General features: G+C 46.5%; 2 protein-coding genes across 2 annotated transcripts in view; both read left to right on the top strand.

Annotated features, from left to right (window-relative positions):
- The first annotated feature begins 3445 nt into the window (after positions 1–3445).
- ndufa5 (NADH:ubiquinone oxidoreductase subunit A5) lies at positions 3446–5689 on the top strand. Its single transcript, XM_036520394.1, has 5 exons — positions 3446–3504; positions 4246–4290; positions 4686–4802; positions 5166–5231; positions 5425–5689. Exons 1-5 carry the CDS (start codon positions 3484–3486, stop codon positions 5524–5526), a joined length of 351 nt encoding a protein of 116 aa, XP_036376287.1. The 5' UTR covers positions 3446–3483; the 3' UTR covers positions 5527–5689.
- Positions 5690–9245: 3556 nt separating this feature from the next.
- The window catches only part of LOC118772127 (calcium-independent phospholipase A2-gamma-like), a 24704-nt gene continuing 7284 nt past the window's right edge, over positions 9246–26665 (top strand). The window contains exons 1-8 of the mRNA XM_036520393.1: positions 9246–9376; positions 10409–11747; positions 12850–12999; positions 14411–14562; positions 14738–14832; positions 15849–16020; positions 16508–16565; positions 18094–18288. Of these exons, the coding sequence (XP_036376286.1) occupies positions 10485–11747; positions 12850–12999; positions 14411–14562; positions 14738–14832; positions 15849–16020; positions 16508–16565; positions 18094–18288 (2085 nt within the window). The 5' untranslated portion in view covers positions 9246–9376; positions 10409–10484. The remainder of the gene's footprint in view (positions 9377–10408; positions 11748–12849; positions 13000–14410; positions 14563–14737; positions 14833–15848; positions 16021–16507; positions 16566–18093; positions 18289–26665) is intronic.

Here is a 26665-nt window from a genome sequence, read left to right as displayed (position 1 = left end):
TGTGTTCATTCCTTTTGCACTGGCGATTCAGGACATGGATTCTTATCAATACAGAGACGAAAATGGGAGTCGATAACTCCTTTAAGTGGGAAGAGCGTGCAGGGCAGGTTTGCTATGATGACTTTTACAACAATAACAATGGCTATCATTTGGTGCTCTTCAATGGAGTGAAAATGCTGATCAGGTTGGTATTTGTACCTGTCCACACTGAAGGGATTAAATGTACTCTATGTTAAATTTACTGTTTAACCTTTTGCCTAATGGGATTTCGAAATCAACAGTTAAAAATGGACCACAGGGAAAGTCCTGGTGTATCATGTGCAGACATTTACAGGGCCAACCAACACCCTCAGGTTTGTTTCAAATGGAACCTTAGAGGCCTTTTAAAATGCCATTTTGGTTCACATAAGGATGTTTGGATGTAGGTTCTTTGTCACTTTACTTCATGAGTTAGTGTAATTATTTCTCTGTTCTGAGATCAGTGTTCGGAAAAGGCTATAAGCGCACGAAAACTCAGGGATGGCCTGTTGACAGGGAGCTTGAAAACTGAGAACTGTGGAACTCCAACACCTGCTGCTTTCTGGGTTCAGAACTGGTATTCTTTCCTTTAGTGCCAAAACATGGAAGGCACAAAGCTACATCTCTCTCACTAGGGTGTGTGCCATACAACTTGCATTATTAGCCCAGATTCTTTTGATTTAAACCCAGTTTAGCCCCAGTGTTCATTAAAGTTTGTTCATTAAAATGTGGTTTTTGCCCCAAGCCACTAAAAGTAAATAGTGCTTGTTAGAGACTGAATGTTTCATAGAGGTTTTACAGTGTAGTAGCTAAACCAGCTCAGGTGTGTGTCATCGTCACCATTGTCGCTGGTGTATGAGAATGTACCTGACGTGCTCACCTGTCTGAGTGACCTGGGGCTGCCGCCACGCATGGCAGCCGTGAGGTCGTCATGGATCGACCGCTGGGGTGCTATGAACCGGGGTGTGTCCTCTGTCCCCTTCCCCGAAAACGGCCTTAGGGCATTTTTCAGTTCTTGGAGAATACTTTTGCCCCCAGTCTCCTTCGGCACCATTTTCTTGCCTCTCCCGGGCTTGGATCTGCACTGGCCAGCCTGGCTTTTATTGTTCTCGTCCTCGAGCCTGAACATTTCAGCAATCTTGCGGGTGGGTTTCTCCTTGTCACGGAGAGGGTGCGAAGGAGGTGAGGGAGTCGGAGGGGGAGGAGAAGCAGGAGGTGAAGATGGGCTCTCCTGCAGGGCCGCCACCAGGGCCAGGATGCCCCTTGCAGGGATGAAGTTGGATTCCACGTTGAGGCTGGTTAGGCAGGTGTTCTCCTGCAGCATCCTGGCCATGGCAATCACCACCCGGTCGTAGGCGCGGGTGTTGGGGAGGCTGAAAACCCTCAGCAAAGTGTATGAGTATCTCCTGGGAGACATTATCAGTGTTGTTCAGGTTGACCTCATCCATGTCAATTATTTCAAGAATGCATTGACAAAATGTCAATAAAAGGGGCTGTTTTATACAATATGAATGAGTAAAGCCGGAACACACAGAACCTGAAAACATCTCTCCTACCTTACATTAGATTATTTATCTGATTAATATGGCATACATTTGTTTTAACATCATTCATTTATACATCACATATCTTTCCTCACCCTTTTGGCGTTATATTGCATCCACTGCTCCTCCAGGAGTTTGTGGGTCTCGTTCTCCCAGTAATTTAGCAGAGCTTGTCTGTTGATGGTGCCCGTTGGCATCTTGGCTGTCTGGTCCCTTTGCCGCTGTCCAATGGGGACGTCAGTGTCGGGGTTGAGGTCCACCAGTTCTCTTTCCAGCTCCTGGAGCTCCTCTGGGGTCAGGGAGGCTAGCAGCTCATCCTTGTCTAGATCCTCATACTTTCCTATGTCCCTGTGGTACCCAGAACAGCTTGTGGTTTCCTTGCTGTCCAGGTTCCCTCAGATTTAACTCTTACCTGATGGGAAGTCACGCAGGGTCCAGGGGAGGTGTGTCAGTTCCCCAAGTGTGTGAGTGAGTCTCTCAGCCTCTAATCTCCCCAGCCACCCGCACAGTTTTTAAATGGGGAACCAATGGGATGGGAAGTGATGCATCTGCCTATAGCACCATTTTCTTTTTTTAGGAAGTGAGAGTCAAGCGGATTGGCTCACAGAGGGAATGGGGGTGTTCCAGTGGTGTGCACTGTCAGCTCGGACTGTTTACCCTGCTGCAGTGCTCGAGCCCTAAAAATGCCCAGCCCAGACCTTGAGGTGGACCAGGGATGGGTTTCTCCATGACAAAACCAGTGGTGGTCCAGAAGCACATTATGGGGGGAGGCAGAGAGCTCACCTTCTAGCTGATGATACCAGTTAGTTTTCATTAGTAAGCTTTCATATTATGTTTGAGGAATAATCTTGTTAATTTCAGTATGAATCACCCATCAGCAGCTGATTGCTTTTCACTTGATTGAATTGGTAATACCAACATGCAGTTTACATTAAATACAAGTAATGAAATGTTATAATGTATTTGATCATATATTAGCATAAATATTCTGCTTATTTACTTTTGATCCATTGTGTTTAGTATTGTGGCATTATAATGTTTATGAACTTCAAATTAAATAATTGTAATTATTACAGAGGTATTGGGAGGGTTACACTGAAGAATTATTAATAAAACAAAGAGATTGGAGATCAGGTTACACTTTAAAATAGTTGTTTTTCATTTAACATGATTTCATGTTTGAATTGTGTAGTTTGCCTCAGACTTTGTTGCTTTCTTTAGTGGCATGACATAAAAAACTACGCTAAATACAACATTTTATTAAAATAGAGGGGTATGAATTTGAATTGTGTTTACAACTGGAACACCTGTGGATGGAAAGTGGAACACACATACACACACTCACACACACACATCGATTTTCGAGAATCCAAGAAGAAGGAAAAACGTAATACAGAGACGAAATGTAAAACATCAGGGGATCCATTAGCTTCGCCACTTTAGTTTATCTACGCTTCTCTAAGAGCCAGCTGATTTTTTTGCCAGTTAAATGTGTAAGCACTTTGGTCATGGGTCTCACATTATCAGACATGAATGAGGTCTTTTATATTTAGGCTAGACCTGTTTTTCATTGCAGCCAAAAGTTGAGAGTACAGGCGATACCATGACTCTGACGCATATTCCTGTCAAATTCTTTTGAGATGGCAAATCTCCAGCACGATTGTATCATTTATTGAAGTGCCGGCGTCTTACTGAACTTATTCAACTCGATATTTCAACGTACAACTCGAGACACATATTAGGTTGTACATCCCCGATGGATGGACCCAACAATTTACAAATACTGTATCTCTAACCAAGCAACACATTCAACTGCGGACGCACCAATAACTCGGTAATTGATTTATATTCCTGACAATCTAGATCAGGAGTGTGTGATTTGTTATTTTTCCTGTAGGACCAGAATCCTTTGCGGGCAATCATGGCCGGCGTACTGAAGAAGGTAAGATTGGAGGTCACATTTTGTGCTAATTTTCACAACATTTTATTATTGTCATTTGCAGTTAACGAGACATCCAAGATGTGCTAAGCAGTTCTTCCTTTCTTAAAAACGATGTTGACCTTCCATCGGTTGTACAGTTATCTAGAAGTGCTGATGTTCGACAGTCTCCAAGTTCACAGCCGGTAGCCTACGGGCTAGTGTAGTTAGCGCGCTGGATACCAACATTATGATTGTTTACCAACATATTTTGTGAGTAAATTAGCTAGTTGTTCCTGTGTAATGCTAGCTGTCGTTAATATGTAAATTTCACCTGCATTTGGATGGTAGCTAGTCAGCTAGAAGCTATCCGAATTCTGTTATTGAAAGTAGCAAGCTAGCTAATTATCTACCGTCACCTGTACAACTGGATTATAGATGCTGATTGTTAGTTGCTACAGTGCATATACCTTGCTAGTTAGTCTAGATGGTTTGTGTCGTGAAAAGATACGGGAAGTGTGAGTTAGCTAGCTGCAAGCTAGCTAGTTACGTGATTAACAAACAAGTTGTACCTTACGAATAGATGCTTTAAATTCTTAGCTCGATCGTATTGAAGTAGCAGCGGAACCCTCAGTCGTTCCAGAAAAAAAAGTGCTGACAACAGTTCAGTTAACTTTGTCATACCCAAACATGTAGACACGTTGAATTTTCATTTTGGCTTATTCAGTTTTCGTGTACTGAACATTGTGAACTTGATTTCCACAGACCACTGGCTTGGTGGGCCTGGCCGTGTCGCAGAACCCGCATGAGGTAGGTTTATAATGGGGGCATGAATGCAGCAAACAGTCCAATCTGTGGAGTGCGAATTTTGAGTAAATCAGTTCAGGTAACAATGTACCTAGACGGGTCATCGTGTTGTTTTTGCTGGGTCACAGTGATGGAGCAAAGTGAAAGGTATGGGTGAAGGTTAACTGTACATTTGGGCTACCGTAACAGAGGTATTTGCTCACTGTCATAATGCATGAAAAATAGTTTGGGGTTGTTTAAAGCATAAAGTGTTGTGAGCAGTAAGTGTTAGTGAAATTCATTGCTTTTGCATTAATTGCTTTTTAAATGGTTAGGTGGTCAGTTTTGCATGCATGTATTTTGTTGAAAAATTAAACCATTTTGTAGTACGTTTGATAAAATACGAAATCTGTGTTTAGCGTCTCAGGGTCCTCTACACCAAGATCCTAGCCTGTCTGCAGGCCATGCCCTCGGAAGCAGCCTACAGGAAGTACACTGAGCAGCTCATCACAGAAAGGTTCAACCATGTCAAAACGGTAATGTCCACACAGTTTCATTCAGTCAGCACCGTGACTTGGTGGTTAATCTTACTTCACCTCTTGGAGGGGAAAATGTGGCAGCAGAGATATTTTACTGAGTCAAGAGAACATTGTTGTTTTTTTTTATCAGGGAATGGGATTAGTCATATTTATAGAAATGTCCTTTCTTAGTGTTAATTGGTCTGTTTCATGATGTTTCAGTTAAGTTCTGCCCTAATGCTAAAGTACTGGTAGAAGAGTGGTTGAAGTTGTCAACATTGTAGTGTAGTAATCCTACAGTTTAAGTAGTTCCCATGAAGTAGTCGAAATGAGTGTTAAAACATTGCGTGTCCTGTTGTAATGTGTGTGACCTCTGTGTAGGAGCCTGACATTGAGAATCTGGAAAAGAAAATCAACTGTGGGCAGATCGAGGAAGTTATTACACAGGTGCAGTAATCACCTCAGTACCCTGTAAATACATTCTGCAGTGAAGTGAATATTCAGTTATAGGTTTTAAGTGTGAAAGTTCTATATGAGGTTTTTTCCGTGTTCTACATCATATAATATACAATATGTTAATAATGTTAATAAACAGTGATCTATGCTGGTTTACTGAAATGAATATGTTAAACCCCCCCAGGCAGAAAATGAGCTCTCTTTGTCCAGGAAGATGGCTGAGTGGAAACCCTGGGAGCCGTTGGTTGAGGAACCACCTCCCAACCAATGGAAATGGCCAATTTGAAGCGTTCAGAACAGAAACTGCTATAACTATTAACACATAGCTGATTGTTGTCTAAATGTGTTTTCCTTTGTTCACTGAGTTTTGATGCAGTTGTGACGTATGTCAGAGATATGTCATTTGCAGCAACGCATGTACATATGAATAAATGTTTAAGAACATTTGATCATTTGATGATTTTTGTACACGTTTATGTGTTGGCATTTTCTTGTTGTTCACATTAGATTATATAAACATCAATAATTGATTCTTTTACTTCATGTCAGGTTAGGGGCCTATATGCAGTATTAGAGGTGTTGACCCCATTGAGCCAAGCAATTTTAGCAAAAATTAAAAATATTTGTCACTTGTGCCAGAGATCATTTTAAGTGATATTTCATTTTTCTTGATTACAGTATTGCAGCCAGGATTTGTCTTGTGTTTATGTAGAAGCTTTTCATGCATACAACTAGTCACTTCCTCTTCAGCAGTCAAATAGCCAAGTACTGAACTGAAGTGACGACTATTGAGATACCAAACTTATATTTAAAGTAATAACAGTATGGTTTTTCTGTCATAATAAGAATTTGTATGCCAATTCATGTCAAAGTTGATGATTATCTTGTGAATTGTGTTCAAACGTTGCAGATTTTTGATTCTGAAATATGAAAAACATACTCTTCATACCTGTAACAGAGTTACGTGAGCAAGTTGAAAAAACCAAAACAGGAAAATCAGAAGCTAATATTAATTTGTATCATTTGAACAGAAAGTCAATTACAGTACTTAACCACCAGGGGCAGAATTCACCAAAATCCATCCTTTTCTATCTTTTCTACAGCAATTCAATACCGGTATGTAACCAGCAGAGGGAAGTGTTTTTCCAAATCCTCTTTTGAGTTTTCCTGAGTATTGATTTCAATTTTTTACAGGGTAAAATTTAAGCTACAAAGCACAAACCATGCACTGTGCCTCTGTACATTAGTTTTAACTTGAATTCTCATACGCTTATGAAGTTGCGGTACTCTAACCATGAGTGCATCTAACAGGTGGTCACATTCTGGTACTGAATGTCAGCTTGAATTACACTAACAAATTTTTTCCCTTGAATTTTCCTCTGTTGGGTTTTACACATACTAGAAAACACTTTTGTAAATGAAAGCTACTCAGTATTTCCTATTTCAGGTATGTGTGTCTAGTCTCTATGCCTCATTGACTTGTATGTTTGAAAGCATATGTTTTGCAACTAAGCTTTTAAGACTAGTGGATCACTATGACGGTTTGATGTGCTGTGATAAGTTACCCACAGTCCTCTCTGGGCCTGTGCATAATAATAAGTTCACCACCTCGTACTCTCCAGGTACTCTCCATGCACTTGGACACTGGATGCTGTTTAATACACCTCCCCCCCCCCCCCCTGCACTCCCTATCTGATTCTCAGATAGTGAATCAGAGACAGAGTGCAGGGGGTGCAGGGGGTGCGGGGGGTGCAGGGGGTGCGGGGGGGGTATTAAACAATATCAATATCCTCAGCAACAAAGATGGATATTATTCACTAGGTCACTGAATGATGTTTAATACAAACCCCCCACCCCCCACAGGTGGGGGGTGGGGGGTGGGGGGTGGGGGGTTTGTATTAAAGGTGTATTAAACAGCATCCAGTGACCAAGTGCATAGAGAGTACCTGGAGAGTACGAGGTGGTGAACTTATTATTATGCGCAGGCCCAGATAGGATTGTGGGTAATTTATCACAGCACATCAAACCGTCATAGTGATCCAGGTAACAGTTTCACGGCAAATTTTTAATTTTTTTTTTTTTTTATTAAATGAAACAATTAACTTATGAAACAATTTGTATGATGATCGCTGCAAATGCATTTTCTAACCATGGAAAACCCTAAGCAATTAAATAAAGTAGCAGAAGAATCTCACTCACAACCCATTCATGTTTGGGTGGTGTGGTGGTAAATCAACTCCCTTGTAACCTGGAGATTCCCAGTTTAATCCCGACACCAGGCTATGCGCTTCTTTTCTGTCGGTAATGGTAGGTGCTGCGGTAGAAAGAATCGGCCTGGGGAGCAGGCAGCGTTACTCTCTGGCGGCGCGCGGGGGCCAGTCGCGGATAGTTGTAACAGACAAACAGCCAATGAGAATGCAGATTTTTTTCTTGTCCATGGTGCTGAAAATGCCAAGCGTTTTAATGAATTTTTATTTTAAATTCCCCATAAGACGGGGTTCAAATCCCGATTGAGGTGATACCAAGTTTTTGAAATATGAGTAAAAAGCATTGAAAATGCTTGGATTTTGAAAATTATTAAACCAATACTTAGTTTCTGTAGTTCATATCAAATTTATTTGATTAATCAGTAATGTAAATAGTCGATGTACTACTCAGGTTTATCCAATGTAAACATCATTTATGGTTAGATAGCATGGTTAAATTGAGAAAAAGGAATTGTGTAGAATAGTATATGCTATATCATTTTTATTCAAGCACAATAAGGACTCAATGTAATATTTTAATTACACTTCAATTTTATTTATGAACAGAGTTCATAAGAGTTTCACTAACAAATAAATAGTCTAATGACAAGTATAGACATACATATATCCCTATGCTGCAAATGACTGTGAACAAAACAAAACTATATGTGTATTATAAAATACTACTGCTACTACTAACATTATTAATACTAATAATACTAATACTGATAATAACAATAATAACAATAAACAAAAATAATCAAAACTATGTACATACAATTAAATTTATACATATTTGCACATGTACTTTGTCATATTTACATATTTACAGCTATATAACATCTAGTTTTATCTATACAGAAGATCAGAGAACATATAAACACCCAGAACCATCATTCAATCGACCTTCTATACATATAAATTAAGATTAGAGAACATATAAACATATAAACACCCAGAACCATCATTCAATCGACCGTCTATACCTATAAATTAAGACTAGAGAACATATAAACACCCAGAACCATCATTCAATTGACCCTTCTATACACATAAATTATTTTTACTTTTCTGAAATCCATCTTTGTCTCTCTAATTCGTAAAAAGGAGACTCCTGAAACTCCTTCCAGTCCATCTCCTTGGCCATGCCCTTATCACGGTACAGAGAGTATACCTTGGATGGGCAGTAAATGTATTTCCCTGCCACGCCAGGGAAGCCCGTATGGATGCAGAGAGTCGAGAGGACAAGATGTAATACTGCCCACTGGTGCCAACAATCACCCGAGGCCTGCCCACACCGGGGTTCGATTCCCCGACGGGGAGGCATTACCTTTTGGGCACCTTTTGGCATATGGTTAGATTCCCCACTGGACCACTGCTGTTGTAAACTTGACCAAGGTACTTAAACCCAGAATTCTCTCATTAAATATTCAGCTGTTTAAATGAGTAACGTAAAAAATTGTAACCCATATAAGTCACTCTGGATAAGAGCGTCTGCTAAATGCCAAAAATGCAATGCAATGTAAAACTTATTCCATGGATGACTTCGCTTTCCCCAATCTTTCCTGATAAACTCCCCACGAACCGAGAGTTTCATTACACCTGGCAACGCCAAAAGTAAGGGTCTTGTCATATTCACCCAATGGGAATCAGCTGTCATCGGAAGCCAAAAACGACCAACCTATCAGAGACTGTAGTAAAGCCATGTGAGCGTTTTAGCCCCTCCTCTTCCTGTTTTCTAGAGTTGGTTTGAGGGAAAGGTGGCTGGGAGAAGTGAATGACCGCTTTCTCATTTGTACGTACGCTAGCATGTTAGCGAGCTAATTTTAAATATTGACACTAGGCAAAACCGAATTGTGGAGTGTTTTGAATCACACACAATGGATATTGGTATGTTTCCCTTTACTATTATCAAATTATCCCGCTAGCTTGCATTACGTACTAGTTGTGTGTTCACCGCTAGCTGCATAGCTAGCTAGCTGACATTAAGCATTAGCTAGGTAGTTACTGGAATTTTCTCTGCTATTGCATTAATGGAAATTTGCTTCTCAGCTATTGTGTGTTATCTTTGAAGGTGGCTATGAATACATATGTTAACAAAAAATACAATGTTAATAAAGTTAACATTCAGTCTGTTATTTAACGAGCTAAACAGAGGAACGAGTGGTTGTTTAAGGTAAGTCAGCGTTAGCCAGCTGTAAGCAGGACAGAGTCACAGTGTGGATGTAGCTGACATTAGGCGGCTAGTAGGGAGAAACTGTATGGACTTCTACGCTTCTAGGCTTGGTGAAATATTTCTTCCATTTGATCAAATTATTAAAACCAACACTTTACCTTTTTAAATATGGTAGCTAGCTGCTGTATATGCTTCGTTAACTTTAACTAGGTTATTCTGGGCCGCCCGATCCGACAGCTGAAGTGTGTGTCAGCATGGCCAGCGGTTTGTTTTTCTCTAGATAGAGGTCTTGATATCATCAGCATGGTAGCTGCTGTCCTGTTGTCCAGCATGTTATCTTAGTACTCTTTCTAGGCCGACCACAGACAATCTAAGTCAGGCCTGTTATCGTGTTTTATTGGGTCAAAACGCTTCGATCGTTACAGATCGTAGAGAGCATTGTAATGATATTGATGAGCTGTTCAGCTGTATCGCCTGTTCGCAGGGACTTTAGTTTCGCTGCCTTGCCCTTGGGGTGTAATTGTGGTTAATAATGAAACCCCGCTGATGGATAGAACTCAACTACTATGGTTGACAGAATGATATACGATTAGGACACAACCATGATAGTAAATCCGCAGTTGGGAACTTGTCGCTTTAAGTTACAGAATACATTGTTTCACTGTGAGCTACCAAAATGTTGTCGCTGAATTGAGCTTTTTTTTTTCAAATTGTCTAACCATTGACTTGTCCATGTTTTGTTGCAGATTTCCTTCTAAAAGTAAGTATAGTTGTTTGCCTCCGAGGGATGTAAGTCAGATCCTACCTCAGCAAGCTAAAGGAATGACTGTTCGATGGGTTCTGGATACTTATGCGTTTACCTTCAGCTGGCTGGGTAACCTGTGGCAAACACATGCTCTGCGTCACTTACCCCACAGGCTGCAGGTGAGGAGGCACCTGGGCCACCAGGCTGGCTGCCTCAGCTGGAGGCTGGTACAGAGTGCGAAGAGGCAGGGCCTCAGGGGCTGGCTGAGGCAGCGAGTGGGCGTGGCCCAGCTGAGCACCTCGGCGTGCCGCGCCTCCAGCAGTTTGAGCCACCGGATGTCACGTCTCAGGAGCACGCTGGAGTCCGTCTCCAAGGCCGTCAGCGGGACGCACTCTGAGCTGCTCTCCCGAATCGCGCGTCTCAAACTCGCCTCGCTGCAGGCGGGACGGGGGCCAGAGGTCGCCCCCGAGACCAGAGCCGAGAGCCCGGGGAGCGGGGCTGCCCCCGCCACTGAGCCCCTGCGGGAGGAGGGGTCGCTACCGGCGGAGACGCCTATTCCAGCCAATGAGAGTCTGACCCTCATGTCGACACCAGCCAATGGGACCCTGACACCCGCATCAACACCCGCCAATGAGAGCCTGGCACCGGCCACGACACAAACCAATGCAAGCCTAACACCCCCTCCGACCCAAGCCAGCGGGAAATTGACTCCCCCTCCAACCCAAGCCAATGGGGGGCCTGCGCCCCCTTCGACCAAATCCGGGCCCAGCGTATCCACGGGAACTGCAGTTACGAAATCAACTGCGGAGCTTTTCCATCCCAGCTACCTAGCTGCCAATCTGGGTGAAACGTACAGTTACCTGGCCCACCACGTGAACGCCTATTTCGGGAGCGCGGTGAAGGTGGAGGAGAAGAAGGCGGAGCACACGGACGGCAGTGCCAGTGCCAAAGCCTCCGTGCTGGACCCCGGCGGGCCCCTGCAGAGCGCAGGGGGCCACGTCCCTGTTCCCGTGCCTGTGTCTGACCGCGTGTCTCCAGAGCCTGCAGCTCTGACTGCCGCTCCTGACGTAGCCCCTCCTGCTCCAGCTCCCCCTACCTCTCCCAAGAAGAGCATCGGACAGTACCTGACCAACCCCGGGCCCAGCGTGCAGGCCTTTGTCGGCAGTTACATCGCCCCACTGGTCCCCAAATTTCGGTCCGAATCCAAGAGCATAGCGGTGGAGAAGGACAAGCCACCCCTGGCAGAGGAAGCAGCCCTAAAGCCGGTGGAAACAGCGGAGAGCAAAGAGCAGAAGGCGGCCGAAGACAGGGCCAAACGTCTGCTGCTGCAGAGGGAGAAGGTGAGGGGGGTCTTCAACACTCACACAGCACTCATAATCACTCCCACAGACAGGCATAATGAGTCTAACACTGAGCACTCATAATCACTCCCACAGACAGGCATAATGAGTCTAACACTGAGCACTCATAATCACTCCCACAGACAGACATAATGAGTCTAACACTGAGCACTCATAATCACTCCCACATACAGGCATAATGAGTCTAACACTGATCACTCATAAGCATGCTCACAGACAGGCATCCTAAGGCGAACACAGAGCATTCATAAGCACATCCACTGACAGGCACCATAAGGCCGACACTGAGGACTCAACAGCACAGAGAAATGTCCCTTATTCAGGTTTTGTATTTTGGTATAATCAAACAGGGATACAGTACACAGATTAAATTGATTAAATGATCATTGTTTGTGTGTTGCCTTCCACATAGATGCTAGTCTGTCAGTGCACTAGTGCATTTGAGTGTACGGGAATGAACATGCATCTTCAGTTGGGACATAATGGAAGGTATATGTTTTGGCGGAGGGCCAAGATGATCTGTCCAGCCAGGGATTGCTGTTCAGGTCTCATGTAACATGTCAGACTTTGGCAGGCGTCCAGAGCTGCAGTTCCCAGAATGCCCTTGCAAAAATAGCCGCAGCTGACCTTGCTGGCATCACTGGTCACGCTGTGTTCTTGATAAATGAAGCATGGAGTACTTTACATTACTTCAGAGTGCTTTAGTTTCCAGAATTTTCCATCTCACTGCAATTTAAGGTTTTATCTAATGCTCTGTGACTCACTTCTGTCACCAAGCCATAGCCTTTGTCAAAAATGACAGCTCAGGACTGTGTGACCTGTCAGGGGATTGTAGTTTTTTCATAGGTGGCAAAACACACACACACACAGGCATATACACGTACACACATACACACGCGCGCACACACACACACACACACAGACATATACACGTACACACATACACACGCACACACACACCAGACATATACACATACACACATACACACGCGCACACACACAGACAGCCCTGTAACTGATGTGCACTGTAGAGGGTTTGCATTGACTGTTGTGTGGCACTGTCTCTGCGGGCTGATGCCAGATCATTGCCAGAGTGAGCGTGGACAATCGAACCCGAGCGCTGGTCCAGGCGCTGCACCGAGCGTCCGACGTCAAGCTGTACATCCGGAGGGTGGAGGACCTGAGCTACCACCTGCTGGAGTTCCCCGAGACCCGTGGCGTGGCTGTCAAGGTGGGCCGCCGCCCGCAAACCCGGCCCCTCACTCACTCACTGCTGCTGTGTGGTCCTGTGGTCCACAAGGATGCTCGCAGCGTGTGATGAAAAAATAACTCTTTCGTGGCCACGTTGCCATGGTACTGTCCTCATGTATGCTGTTGGTTTTTGGTTTGCTGCCTCTTTTTCTTTATAGTTAATATTTCAGATGTTGTGTTTTGTATATTGACTCACACACATGCGTGTACACAATGGTGTGTTTTAGGTGCGTCGGGTAAATGTCATGTATGCTGTGAAAACACAGGGTCACAGTCTATCACAGTCTATCCTGGAACATGGAGTGCTGTTTATGTTACGCATTTGCATTGGACAAGCCCTCAGTTAAGCTGATTTCCATAGGACTGGCACATTACCCTGTCTGGCGCCTTGCTCTAAGAGGCAAAAGGAGTCAGTGTCTGTAGACTCAAACCTGCAACCTCACTTGTCTCCAGGCCTTTTCCAGGGTGCCTCTGGTGCTCTGGTGTCCCACTCTGTACATTGGATTTCTCTCAGGCAGAGACTTTGTGAATTGATTCAACTGCTCATTAAATATTGATCCAGAGGTGATCTCTTAAGACTCTCTTATAGTGCAGGTTATACAATCTCTGAAAGATATGTGTTGTCTGGAGAGTTTGTGCCGCTGCTAATTCTCAAGTGATCAAAAATGCACTTGATCCTTTAATTGCTCTTGGCCACATCTGCAGCAACTAATGGAACAGCTGTCTGTATGAGATAAATACTCCTGTATTGAGCTTATTTTGTCTGAGGCGCAAATGAACTGAATGAGTTGCAAAATTTCCTTGGAATCCTGCTGTCTTTGTGGGCACAAAGACGCCTCCGGATGTATCTGGCTCGCAAAGAACGTTTGCCAAAGATGTGAAATCCAGAGCAGCACTGAAGTGACAGCTCTGTCAAAGCCGATTCTTCCAGCTGGTGCAGAGCCGTGCAGAGCCGGAGAGTCCCGGGGCCAGCAGGTCTGTGTGAGGCAGAAACAGGGCGTGGGAGAGAGTATGAGAGAGAGACAGGCAGGAGCTGGGAACAGTGTGGAGGCGTTTTTGTGTATATTTGTGTGAGTTTGTGCTTATGTAACTGTGTGTGTGTGTGTGTGTGTGAGAAAATGAGCGAGTGTGTATGTAACCATTTGAGAGTGAGTGTGTGAGTGTGTGTGTGTGTGTGTGTGTGTGTGTGTGTGTGTGAGAGTGTGTGCGTGTGAGTGTGTGCGTGTGAGTGTGTGTGTGTGAGTGTGTGAGAGTGAGAGTGTGTGAGAGTGAGAGTGTGTGTGAGTGAGAGTGTGAGAGTGTGTGAGAGTGTGAGAGAGCGTAAGAGTGTGTGTGTGAGAGTGAAAGGCAGGCAGACGCTGTAACGTGTCCGCTCTGTGGGTGTCCCTCAGGAGAAGGTGGTGTCCTGCCTGCTGCGTCTCCGGCAGGCGAGTGACCCCACGCTGCAGGCGGCGGTGCGCGAGGCCCTGGCCCTGGTGGGCTACAGCGACCCCGTCAGAGGCAGGGGCATCCGTGTGCTGTCCATCGACGGAGGAGGGACCAGGTAACACCCTGCAGCGCTTAGAGTCTGCTGAGCGCTGAGCTCAGCGCTGCCTGCCTCTCACAGCCTGCTCTGTGTGTGTCTCTGTGTGTCTGTGTCTCTGTGTGTCTCTGTGTGTCTCTATGTGTGTCTGTGTGTGTCTGTGTCTGTGTGTCTGTGTGTGTGTGTGTCATTCCAGGGGGCTGGTCGCCCTGCAGACTTTGCACCGGCTGGAAGACCTCACAGGCAAACCTATCTACCAGCTGTTTGATTACATCTGTGGCGTCAGCACAGGTGAGACCTCCTGCCCCAGTTTCTGTGAGTGTGAGAGTGCCAAACATCCTCCCCCCTTCAGCGCAGAGTTAAATATATAACCAGGGCTGGTGAAGCTGGTGTGGTCTCACCCAGCTGGCTAACTGTGCTCTGACCCTGGTCCCACAGTGACACAGTTTCTCTGACAGGCTGCAAGCCTCCCTCCCCTGAGTGGAGTCAGTCAGATTGCCGCTGTCAGCTGTGCACCTGTCTGAGCCCACCACAGGGAGGCGCTGTGGAGTGTTTCACAGGCGGCCGGTGCTGATTGGCAGAGCGTGCTCAGACCGGTCGCTGAACGGGGATGTGTGTGAGCAGGCAGTCAGATAATCTGTCCTCCTCGTACCCGAACCCGCCTCTCTCCTCTGCGCTCTTTAATCTCCATCCTTATCAGTGAGCCAGCTTGTGACCCTCTGCTTCGGCTGGCATTCTAATCCCTTCAGTAGATAAGCGACGTGCAGGGGACACATCTGGACGCTGGCGGTGTGCTGGGATAGCACTCTCCCTCACAGCCTCCTGTTGGCTCAGTGCAGCCTTTCACTGCGTTTGAATGCACAGTGTGATGGTACTGGCCTTGGTTGCAGTCATATACCATTGCAGCTGTTTGCATGTACCATAAAATATGACTACTGTTAGCATTGTATATATTATGTATTGTGTATTATATATTGCATGTTATGCATTACGAATTACATGTAGCATGTCTGCAGTGGTTATCTGCCTAAAAGATTACAGCCATGTGAATAGGTCTTGATGAGTACCATCACTTGAGGTGGAAGTTATGGTTGTGGTTGCAGTGCTGAGTGAGCAGGCAATGTACAGTAAGTGGGCTATTTGTCTCTCTCTCTGTCTCTGTCTCTCTCTTGCTCTCTCTCTCTTTCTATATTTCTTTCTCTCCATCTATCCATCTCTCTTTTCTCACTCTCCTACTCTCTCTCTCCATCTATCCATCTGTCTTTCTTTTTTTCATTTCTCTCTCGCTCTCCCTCCGTCCCTCTCAGGGGCCATACTGGCCTTCATGCTGGGGGTCTTCCAGATCCCTCTGAATGAGTGTGAGGAGATGTACAGGCGGCTAGGCTCTGACGTCTTCAAGCAGAACGTCATCGTGGGCACGGTGAAGATGGGCTGGAGCCACGCCTTCTACGACAGCGAGGCCTGGGAGACCATCCTCAAGTACGACTCCGCCCTGACATCTTTCAGCCAATGGGATCATGAATTTCGCTTAGTGGCAGGGAGCTGGTGTATGGGGAAGTGTACCGTGGCCCAGGCGGGATCTCCTGTTTGTCTGGTTTCTGTTGGCCACCAGCCTCTCCTGTGCACTTAATGTGTTTGACAACAGATAGTATATGAGCTCGATTGCCATGTGCTTTTAACATCGGGTGGCAGTGTTGCGTAGTAGCAAGGAGCAGGACTTTTAGCCAAAAGGTTGCAGATTCGATTCCCTGCTGGGCACTGCTGCTGTACCCTCAGGAACGGCTGTATCCAGCTGTATAAATGAGTGACAAGTAGCCATTGTAGCGTGTTTGAGTAGCTCTGGATAAGAGAGTCTGCTAAATGATTTATTTATTTTATCATTTAAGTGCAGTGCAGTCCCTTCTGAAACAGAGTGCGGTGCATTGATTCTGTCTTGCTGTAACATGCTGCCTCTGTCCTGCTACAGGGAGAGAATGGGGCCAGATCTCATGGTGGAAACTGCCAGAAACCCCAGATGTCCGAAGGTGAGCAATTCCCATGGCGTGACTCATATCTCCAGTGGCACTGTGCTGACTGACAGGATAAGACTCATAAGCATTGGCAGCTGTACCATTTGAGAGCTGTGGTTTATCACACCTCTAATGTAGGGCAGAGAATACTGAGACATATTTCACAACCAAAGGTGTGTGTGTATGTGTCATGCTCATACCTCATGCTTGATATGCCTGTTTATTTGGTTTGCTTGATCGTTCACTAACGCAGAGTGTCCATTCATAGAGGTAATGTCACACAGCCTCTTCCTTGCTCAGGCTGGCAAACCCTCAAGTGGTGGAAAGTCAGAGTCAAAGCTGCAGTATTGCTCAGCTTCTTCTAATATCTCATAAAACACACTGTTCAGCCTCTGCCTTGGTTCCTGCATCATATACAGGCCATATAAATAGCACTCACCATCAGATCACTCGCACAGTGAAAGCTGGAGCAGTGTAGAGCAGCTCTTTCAGAAGTGAGTAGTAGGTGGAAGGTAGTCTTACATAAGGAAGTGCTGATTTTGTCAGGGAATAAGGTGGACACTGACATAAGGCAGATACTGTTAGACATAATTGCTGAATGTATACTTTTTTGTCCTAAGGATAAGGGACCATATCTCATTACTTGATGCTCATTACTGCAGTTCTTCCCATGTTTTTCCCATGTTCCTGTGTGTCTTTATGTCATTGTGATACCTATGTTTAATGTGTTGTGCCATTCCAGCCATGTAATTTTCTCTATATTAGAATACTCCACATTAGTAACAGTAACAATAATATTAGTACAATGACACGACAGCCTTTTATCTGTCTCCCCCACTTTGTTCCAGCGAATGAGTGAAATTACCTGAACTCTCGCTGTGACCAGTAAAGATACTGCTTTGCTGAGGCAGGGCTTCACAGGGACAGAAGGTCGTTGGTCCAGTGTTCCAGTCTTTTTCTGAAAGGAAAGTAATCTTCAGCTGAGGGTCTGAGAGAGAGCTTCTTTTCAGGACACTTTTATTCTGCTGCTGGGATGTAAAATTAGACCCAGATTGAATCTAACGGCCCTTCCTTTTGTCCTTTTGTCCTCCAAATTAATGAGCAAATTTAAAGGACGTGCTGCACTCAGATTCCTGTTAATTTTGAGTTCATTTTAGCAAAAGGCAACGTTTATTTAGCCAGCATTATAGACCAGATGCACCTCAGTAAGATTCAATCTCGACTGCAGTTAGCACAGGTTTAGTTATATCAGGTGAGCTTGCATTCAACTGTGTCACTAAAATGTAGGTTATATTTCCAGAAAGTAATTAACTCTTTAGGTCACACACATAATGGTACTGTTATTCCTGTGTACGAGTGTTGCATTTACTTTTGGATCCCTTGTTTACATTGATTGTGTAGATATTCCTAGCATTCTTGATAGTTGCTATAAATATTGACATATTTTGTTCACATTCTCCGGTGTTTATTTTAAATTTCGGAGATTTTAACTTCTATTTGCTCATCCTCAATGAAAATGTCACTGTGCACGTGTTTCCACCAGGTGGCAGCAGTGAGCACTTTAGTGAACAGAGGGACACCACTGAAGGCCTACGTGTTCAGGAACTACAACCTGCAGCCAGGGGTTCGATCGCACTACTTGGGCAGCTGTCAGCACAAGCTGTGGCAGGCCATCCGCGCCTCGTCCGCCGCCCCGGGCTACTTCCAGGAGTTTGTGCTGGGGAACGACCTGCACCAGGTACGGGAAGCACTCTACAGGGAGGCCGCTGTAAGTGGGCTTAAGTCCCTCACTGCTCCTAATGAGGGACTTCCAGACACGGGCCCACTTAACAGATTTGGCCGTCGGTTTGAAGAGGGTTTAGTTCCCCCTCCAGTTTTCTGAGTTTGGATCCCAGACAGGCCGTCTCCGCAGTAACTCCGGCGGGGCTGTGCCAGTAATCCGTTTTCCTCTGTTTCCCCCATTTCTGTTTTAGTCCACTTCTGCTCTGTGGTTCCCCGCAGTTACTTAGTCCTACCTGTTTCAGCTTTTGCCAGGTATTGTTCTTTTCCAAAGTGTTCCCGAATGGGAGTATTCAGGGATATTTAGTGATAGCCAAAGTGATATGAACTGATGAGCAATCCAGAGAAGAGATCGAGAGAGTTTGGTTGTGGTTCAGTGTGATCCCGTCGGTCCATTTTCCCAGCACCAGCACTCACAGGAAGTGAGCTCTGACAGCAGGCTGATTGACAGCTCTGCGCGGAGCGAGAAGCACTCGAGTAAAGCCTCTGAGGCACGAATTAGCCGGCGGCGCGGTTTACACACGCACTCACTGCAGCCTCTCAGAGCAGCGCGCTGTTCCCCGTGTTTCCTGGGAGGGCGGAGAGCAGCTGTGCTTATACCGCCCTGCCTGGTTGGATGAGTGCATTATTCATGCGATTAGCAGATGCCACTTGCTCTTCTTGTGGATTTAAGACCGGGGCTTTCCCCCCTGTCTGGGCCGATCGGCACCGGGGGTTTCCGCTGCAGTGAGAGAGAGAGAGGCTCGCTCCCAGAGGTCCCAGCGGCAGGACAGTTGCATCAGGGGTGGAGTGTGGCGTCTGGCGATGGGGCGTTGGGCGACAGTGTGCCAGTCAAAGCAAGCATTGAGCAAGTTAGTGATGGGCAGGATGAAAGAGACTGCCTGATGACGGCTCGCAGGGACTTCCACCACCTTGCGGAGGACGCTCGTTAAGTTAGCGGGAGAATTGAGGCTGATTATACACGCGCTTCAGCAGAATTGCAGTTCCATAACCCACTGACTCTGAAGTGAGACACGAGAATGAAACTCATTCAGAGTGCTTTCTGGGTTATTGGGTTGTTCACTGTTTTAGCGTTCCTTAAAGAGTGACCGACACACTTTATGGCCCTCAGTGGGTAGGTTTTGCTTCTACAGGCGGGTTTCAACTTTTTTAGTGCCAGTGTCTCTGTGGTAGGCACTATAACATGGTTATAAGTCGCATGCTTTGATTCAAGACAGTCCTTATCTGCGGTTCAGGTGAAGTGGTATTCTGGGAAAGATTGCGGTGGGGACTTTGTGAGAAAATATTTTAAAACGGCACAGTTTTGGGAAAAAAAAAAACCTGCCTTTGTTGCAGACGAATTGTAGCATTGATTTTTTTTTTTCCTTTCTGGTCTCACTACTCAAAGCCCGGCAGGGTTTAAACATGAGTGCTGTCAGATCCAGCCGAGCAGTCTCCCTCTCCCTCGTTTGGGGAAAACGCTTGAATGGTTCTGCATTCTGTTCTGGTCAGTCACATACAGTGTAGAACGCTCCCATTTTCCCAGCATTCCTGGCACTGGCTTTGCCCCTCCCCCTCTGGTGTGTGCTGGCCACATTCAGTGTGCTCACGCTGGCATGTCACATGGCACTGAGGGCCCTCTCCACTGCGCCTCTTTCTCTGCTGCTCCCGCCTGCTTTGTTCAGGGCCTCTTGTGTCCCTAAAGCCTGAAGGCTTTTCTCTAAAGCAGACGCTTCTTCTCCCCCTGCTATGCCTGTTCTGAAGGGCTCTTTGGAGGTCGGCCAGAGCGAGGCCCTGGTCCCATCTGGGGAAGTTGCAGCAGGTTTCCCAACAGCATCCGTGATGCAAGAGTTCCCTCATCGGAGAGCCATCTCCCTCTCTTTCCGCCACCTCCCACGGCGGATTCCGCTGACGCTGCTGCGACACTGTGGGCATTGTCTCTGAAGCCCGGGAAAGGGGCTCTGCAGCCGTCAGAGTGGATGCATGGAGTAACAAGTGAAGTCTTTATTAAATGAGGTCATTTGGCATACAAAATATTTAATGTAAGCCCGTTTCAGCTTGTAGGGTGAAATGAAGGTGACCGCACAAGCGCGCACACACACACACCCCAACTGCAGACGGACCTGGACAGGACAGAACAGCTAGATGTTGATCATTTTAATGGCCTTTCTATGGCAGAATACATCGTTCAAATACACCTCACCTTGTTCACAATTTAAAGTGGTCGTTTTTCTAAATCACCGCAGCATAGACTATGAACTACACTTTCAGACAGTCACAAATTCACCTTTTTAATCCTGTGCCTTTTAATGCCCTGAAATGTTTTATTCATGTGCGCTTGGCTTTCAGCACGGCCTCATCACACTTTGTTCCATAGATTATAGCAACCGTGGCTTAAAAAAAGATTGAATTCCATTTTCTCCAGCACGTGTAATGTTTTAAAGAGACAAGAGACCTGAAAGTTCCCGCTGCACGCGATGCTGTAAATGGCTTTATGGAAATCCTCACTCAGTGCTCCACAGTGATTATTCCTGAATGATGCAGCGTAGCTCGCCGGGTGACCTGAGGAGAGGGGCTGATTCAGCTGCCTGGTTCCCTTTCAGGTCCAGGTTCTCTCTGCCGCTGCTCAGCTGTGCTGGGAGTTCCCATTAGTGTCAGGCTGACTCTGATGCTTCACTGTATCACTGCTAACTATGCATGTGCTTTTATGTCAGGGATTTGCTCTGGTAATACACAGCAGCAGTAGAGGTGTACTTGGGGACAGACAGCTTGTGTCATCTTTGCTTCCCTCTGACTGTCACTGGGCCTCCCTGAGTGGCTGTGTGACTGTAACGGGAGGGGGCGTGGAACACCTCTCCATCCTCCATCAGAACCCCTCTCACGGCCGTGGCCTTTTATTTGCCGATGTTACACACCAGAGGGTACGCCCGTGTAAAAAAAGGAGCCATTCACTTTTCCATGCTTGTGTGTTTTGTAATCTGTCTTCTAATTGGCTCAGAAGGCGGGAGGCGATGATGAATGCTGAGCCGTGTATCCAGAGCGGCGCGCGCACAATGGTTGCCATGGCGTCCTCCAAGCCGGTGGTGAAGAATGGGCTGTGTCCATGTCAGCCTCCTTGAGTGGTGAAAGAGCTCTCAGATCACAGCGTGACCCAGGCTGGCCCTCGAGAGCGCCAAAGCGGCGCGGCTAGCGTAAAGCTGGGAGCGGTGTACCTCACTGACGCACACAGTCCGCTCGCTAATCGCTAATTATCACTTCCCCCTAATCAGAGGGAGAATACGGCACAGTGAGACGTCACACGGGGGATTGTACCTGTCACTCATTCATCCATCCATTCATTCATCCATTCATTCCTTCATTCATTTATTCGGCGGGTGCTCTTATATAGCACGACGGCTTATATAACATGATGCTTTAAATTCGTATCACGAGAGCAACCAGAACAACAACAGTGCAGGTCCACAGCAAGCGAAGTTCAGCATAGCCATCAGGCTAAAAGCCGCAGCGACGGAAAGATGCTCAGATGAGTGTTTAACAGGAAAGACATTGAGGCGTTTACCCTTGAGAGCCACACACTCCCATAAGGCTAGAGTGATGTAAACTTGAATTTTGTGGATCGTGAGATGACCGTGACCCCTGAAACTGTATGATTTCATGCTTACATACTTAGAGCTGTCTGCATTTCACGTTAGACATGGTGTTTATTTTATGATTTATGATGGTGTGAAATCTGCGCGAGTTTATGAGGAGGTTGCGTTGTATAATAAGGGGGAAGGTCTCGGCGGACTCTGCGTTGGGCAGGCTGGTGAGCGGCGGACAGGGCGGCCTCTCTCCTCTCACACTCCTCCTCTGTGTCAGCGCACAGCAGTGTTCTGCTGTTTGGCACAGCGGAGGGGATCAGAATGCAGGTGTTTGGCGCTGAGTGCCGGTGAGAGCCGCGCCGTGCCGCACCCTGGCACTGTGCCACGCCGTGCCACGCTGTCCCCTGGCGCTGCGGCTCGGGCTGAAAGGTACCCTCTCTTCTTTAATCCGGGGAGGCCACCGCCCCCTGGCACCGCTCTGCCATGCAGAGAGAGGGGGGGGAACGACAGCGAAACGGGGGTTTGGACCCGCTCCGCCAGGCCTGCCGGGAGTCGCACCCTGCACCGGGCTGGGTTTGGGTTTGGCAGCGTCTGTCCCGCTCTCCCCCCTCAGGACGGATTAGGCCCGACTGCAGGGTACACTGACTGAGCCCCGCGCTCCTCAGAGCTGTCACCTTTCGCCACACCGTGGCTGTGTCTAACAGGCTTTTCACAGAACCGCATCGCGTTTCCTCTGGATAAACCCCCTTATTATGCAGTTTCTCTAACCCGACCGCAGTCCTTTTAAAAGTAATTAGAAAGGAAACTCGTATATGAATGCATTAAGTGTGATTAATGTAAATCTGTTCAAACATGCAGATTCATTGGTATGCAGAACCTCCTCCGGTGAATCGCGTTATTTACAAATTCAGAAAGTGTTGGGGAAATTACCCAGGCTCCACATGGGAAATTTGCCTGGGTTCCACTGGGCTTGTTATCGGAAGCAGCGGAACGGAAAATGCATGGCTGTGATGCACACGCATAGAATATAGAACAGAACAGCATTTGTGGAGTATAGAGCAGAGCTGTCTGTACAGAGTATAGAGGAGAACAGACTGTACAGAGTGTAGAGGAGAACTGTCTGCATACAGTACAGAACAGAACAGCCTGCAGAGAGTGTAGAGTAGAGCAGTCTATACTGTATTTTGTGTAGAGCAGAGTAGCCTGCATAGTATGTGGATTAGTGCAGTCAGCATGGAATATAGAGCAGAACAGGGGTATACAGTAGAACAGTGTGCAGAGTTCATTGTGCATAGAGTAGCGCAGTCTGCATAGAGTACATTCTATATAGAGCAGAACAGTCTGTATAGTGTTGAACAGTTTGCACAGAGTATAGCATAGAACAGCCTGTGTGGGCCTGCATGAAATGAAAACTCCCACCCCCAGATGGATGAAGAACTTGGCCCCTCCCAATTTATCCTTCCATCTCATTGCGTTTCATTCCTGAGAAAGGGAGAATGATGGAGTCGGCTCTTACTTTGCAGGAGCAGCTGGCTGAGGCTCGGTGCAATGGGAGTGAATGATTCGGTAGTTTAATATGAGGTGTGAATGACAGGGCTGGTCCAGGCCCGGGGAGACGTGCCACCTCTGGTTGGCTTTCCTCGCCCGAGGACAGCACCGCCGCTCTCCTGTCACGCAGATGCGGTCTGGCTATTCACAGCTGGAGGTGACATCTCCAGCCCCGTTCAGCACCTCTGACCTGAGGGGCAGAGGTCAGGAGGAGGCACCAGTTGGGCATAATTACATGTGTAATGTGGCATGGAAACCTTTGACTCCTCCCACCCTTTTTTCAAGCCAGTAAAGAGGATTGAGACCTGTTTGCCCCGGAGGAGGAGGAATAGTAATGCAGCTTCTGGGAAATAAATCCTAAATTGTTTAATAGCTTCCGTTTCTTTTATTATTTGTTCACATATATCACAGACTGGTTTGTGGCCTTGGCTTTGGTCTTTGCCTGGACAAAATATTTTCAGAGACTTGGTAATATATGAATTTGTCTTGTGTAAATGCATGGCATTGGAGGTAAATGGACAGAAATTATATCTGATGCCTTAAGAAGCACTTTACTGCATGTGTGGAGTAGCTTAGTATCAGGTCCTGTCTGATTTATGTGATGGTAATCCAGTTCAGCTTTACCAAGGGTGTGGTTTAAAACGGTGGTCCTTTGGTGCATTACATTCACAGCTGACCCCAGGTGTTCCTTGGTTAAGGCCTCACCTGGCTCATGATTTATTCATTCAGAGCATCTTGCAAAGCTAGCGTTGATTCATGAATCCCGTGGAGACGAGCCGGAATACCAGTGAATGAGCACAATGCTGAACAACAGCTTGATAAAACGTGCTCGTACAAGTCCGATCAGACCTCATGCTTCCTGCAAGCAGCAGACTCGCTTTGCACTGAAGGGAGTGCAGAGCCTAGGGGCGACATCTTAAGACTTTACCTGAAATGACAGTGTGTACACGATGCCACACAGTCATCCTTTACAGCAGTGTTAACGTGCGTGATACTACAGAGTCACAGTGACACAGTGATCCAGAGAACTATATTACACTGTTGCAGAACTGGCTTATGGTTCTGATGCAGGGTGCTTAGGCGTAGGACAGGTCTCTTGTGAGAGCCGCGGTGCAGTGTGAAGAGGTTATTAGCTGTATCAGAGGGCGGCACAGCAGGCCCCTGCTCGGTCCTTGGCTTAACAGGGAAGGGGATGAGGAGAGGAGCTTTAACTGGCTCCTGATTGAGTCCCAGCCAGAGCGGCACTGTCCTTTGTGCTGTAATCCTGTCTGCAGGCTCTGAAAGGGGGCTCTGTCCCTCTGCTGCAGCAGGAGAGGGATCTTTGGCTGAAGTCTGGAGCGGTTTGTCACGGCAAATAGGAGCAGATGTGCCCTCCATCAAGTCTCTGTCTCCTTTATGTCTCCCTGCCCAAAATGGCTCCCATGTCTGTAGAGCAATAACTCAAACCTCTGTCCCCTAATCCCGAGCCCTGCTCTGAGCCCGATTCACCCTGTGGCCCAGCAGACACCCTCTGATCTCTGAGCTGGGGAAGAAAGACTCGGTAACTGGTCTTTGCGCAGCTCTGTAGAAGTGACCTTTGAGACATCACTGCAGTTCCTGTGCTTCCTGAAGCACTTGGTCAGTCTTTACTTTGCAGTGTTTTAATCACTGTGTTCTGCCCATTCCTTTCTGGCCCCTCAGCGGGGCGCGTGGTGTAATTACCAAGGCGAAAGCGGCTCTGATTAACCAGAGAGCTGGAGGATCCCAGGCTAATTTATGGAACAGCCGTGAGAGCCTGGAGGGGAGAGCAGTGTCAGCCACAAGAGCAGTAATTAACCACGGAAATTGCCGTACTGTTTTTTTTCTGCCGTTCCTTCATAATATAAACATTAGCATTTCAGACATTTCCAAGCTGCTGGAGCTGTTTTTATGCCCCTTAATTTATTACCAGAGACCTCACTGAATAAGCTTAACCTGTGAGATTGCAAGGACATTTTAACCCCAAATTCCCTGAAATTATTTAAGCATAATATGTGTGCTCTTACATAAGGTTGGCTTTGAGCCCTGCGTCCCAGTGAGTGGAAGTCACCTTTGTCCCACCCCCTGCTGGGTCTTTGACAGACTCCTCAGGTTGTGGTTTTTGCTGGCCCCGCCCACTGGCGTAGCTGGCCTGAAGGGGGCGCATGGTTTGGAATCCAGACCGACCACAGCTACGTCTGTTGACTGTTTGTTGCAGCTGTAGCTGGAAGTGACTCATGTAAGTGAGGCCTGAATTATTCATCTCACTGAAGCAGGGCGGAACACAGACACTTCAGTCTGTGTGCTTAGACACTTCATTTAGTGAAGAAGCCCTCTCACTCCCCTCCTCAGCTCTCTCTAATGGCTGACAGGTGCAGCTGAACTGGCCTCTCTGCTGCTGCTGGCTCATTTGCTCTCCACACTGTCAGACTGGACCCCTCATTTCAGCCTGGTACAGTTAAACAAGCGCTGGACCAAACCAGAAATGCTGAGCTGTTCAACCTCATTTGCTGGTAGCTGTTGCCCATTAGGTTTAGCAGCCGTTTTCCATGCTGATCCGTTGCTGTGATCCATGCTAAATGCGGTGAGCTACTGACTGCTCTGTTTAACTGAGAGGTTATGATTCATTCAGATGTTATTGTTCAGCATCGTAATGCTGTTCATTTTACCTTGGAAAGCATTTTACACAGAAGTGGGACAGTGCTACATTGAAAGGCATTGGGCTCTCTGAGGTAGAAACGCATGATTTAACATGTATTGAATTCTGCGTAATGTGTGTATGAAAATGTACTGAAGCGTTTGGCATGTCTAGGGACACTGGAGGAATACATATTCAGAAATACAGAAATACAGAAATTCTGTGGGGTTTTTTTCACATGGATTTTTTTGTCCATGTAATAATATTGTTAGTCCTTAAAAAATACTCCTCTGCCAGGCTGTGTGGGTTCTACAATTTTCAACCTCAAGTACCTAGACATTTGCAATATAATAAAGGCTTGAAGCATCTGATATGGTTTCTCTGGCCAGCTAGTGTATTATTAACGCGTTCAGCACCTCATTGGCTCACGCAGGGGCCGATGCTGATAGTTCCCGTCATGCACCTATTCCTCAGTGGTGTCTCATTGCTCTGTGACCTTGCATGAGGGCGACCAGCCCGGGGCAGGGCGAGGTGCAGGGACTTTAGAGACGAAAAGAGACCCCCTCCCCCCTCTCCTTAATCCCTGCACCCTG

This window comes from Megalops cyprinoides, chromosome 25, assembly GCF_013368585.1.
Source record: "Megalops cyprinoides isolate fMegCyp1 chromosome 25, fMegCyp1.pri, whole genome shotgun sequence".
NCBI classification, from domain to species: domain Eukaryota; kingdom Metazoa; phylum Chordata; class Actinopteri; order Elopiformes; family Megalopidae; genus Megalops; species Megalops cyprinoides.
The sequence above is the reverse complement of the archived record's forward strand: the minus strand, read 5'-3'. Positions and strand labels throughout refer to the sequence as shown.

Bases quoted from the DNA above. Each gene is read 5' to 3' on its own strand.
- ndufa5 (XM_036520394.1), top strand. From the start codon at position 3,484: ATGGCCGGCGTACTGAAGAAG. The intron at 4,291-4,685 runs GTAGGTTTATAA...ATCTGTGTTTAG, and splicing joins TGTCGCAGAACCCGCATGAG to CGTCTCAGGGTCCTCTACAC. The intron at 5,232-5,424 runs GTGCAGTAATCA...AAACCCCCCCAG, and splicing joins TCGAGGAAGTTATTACACAG to GCAGAAAATGAGCTCTCTTT.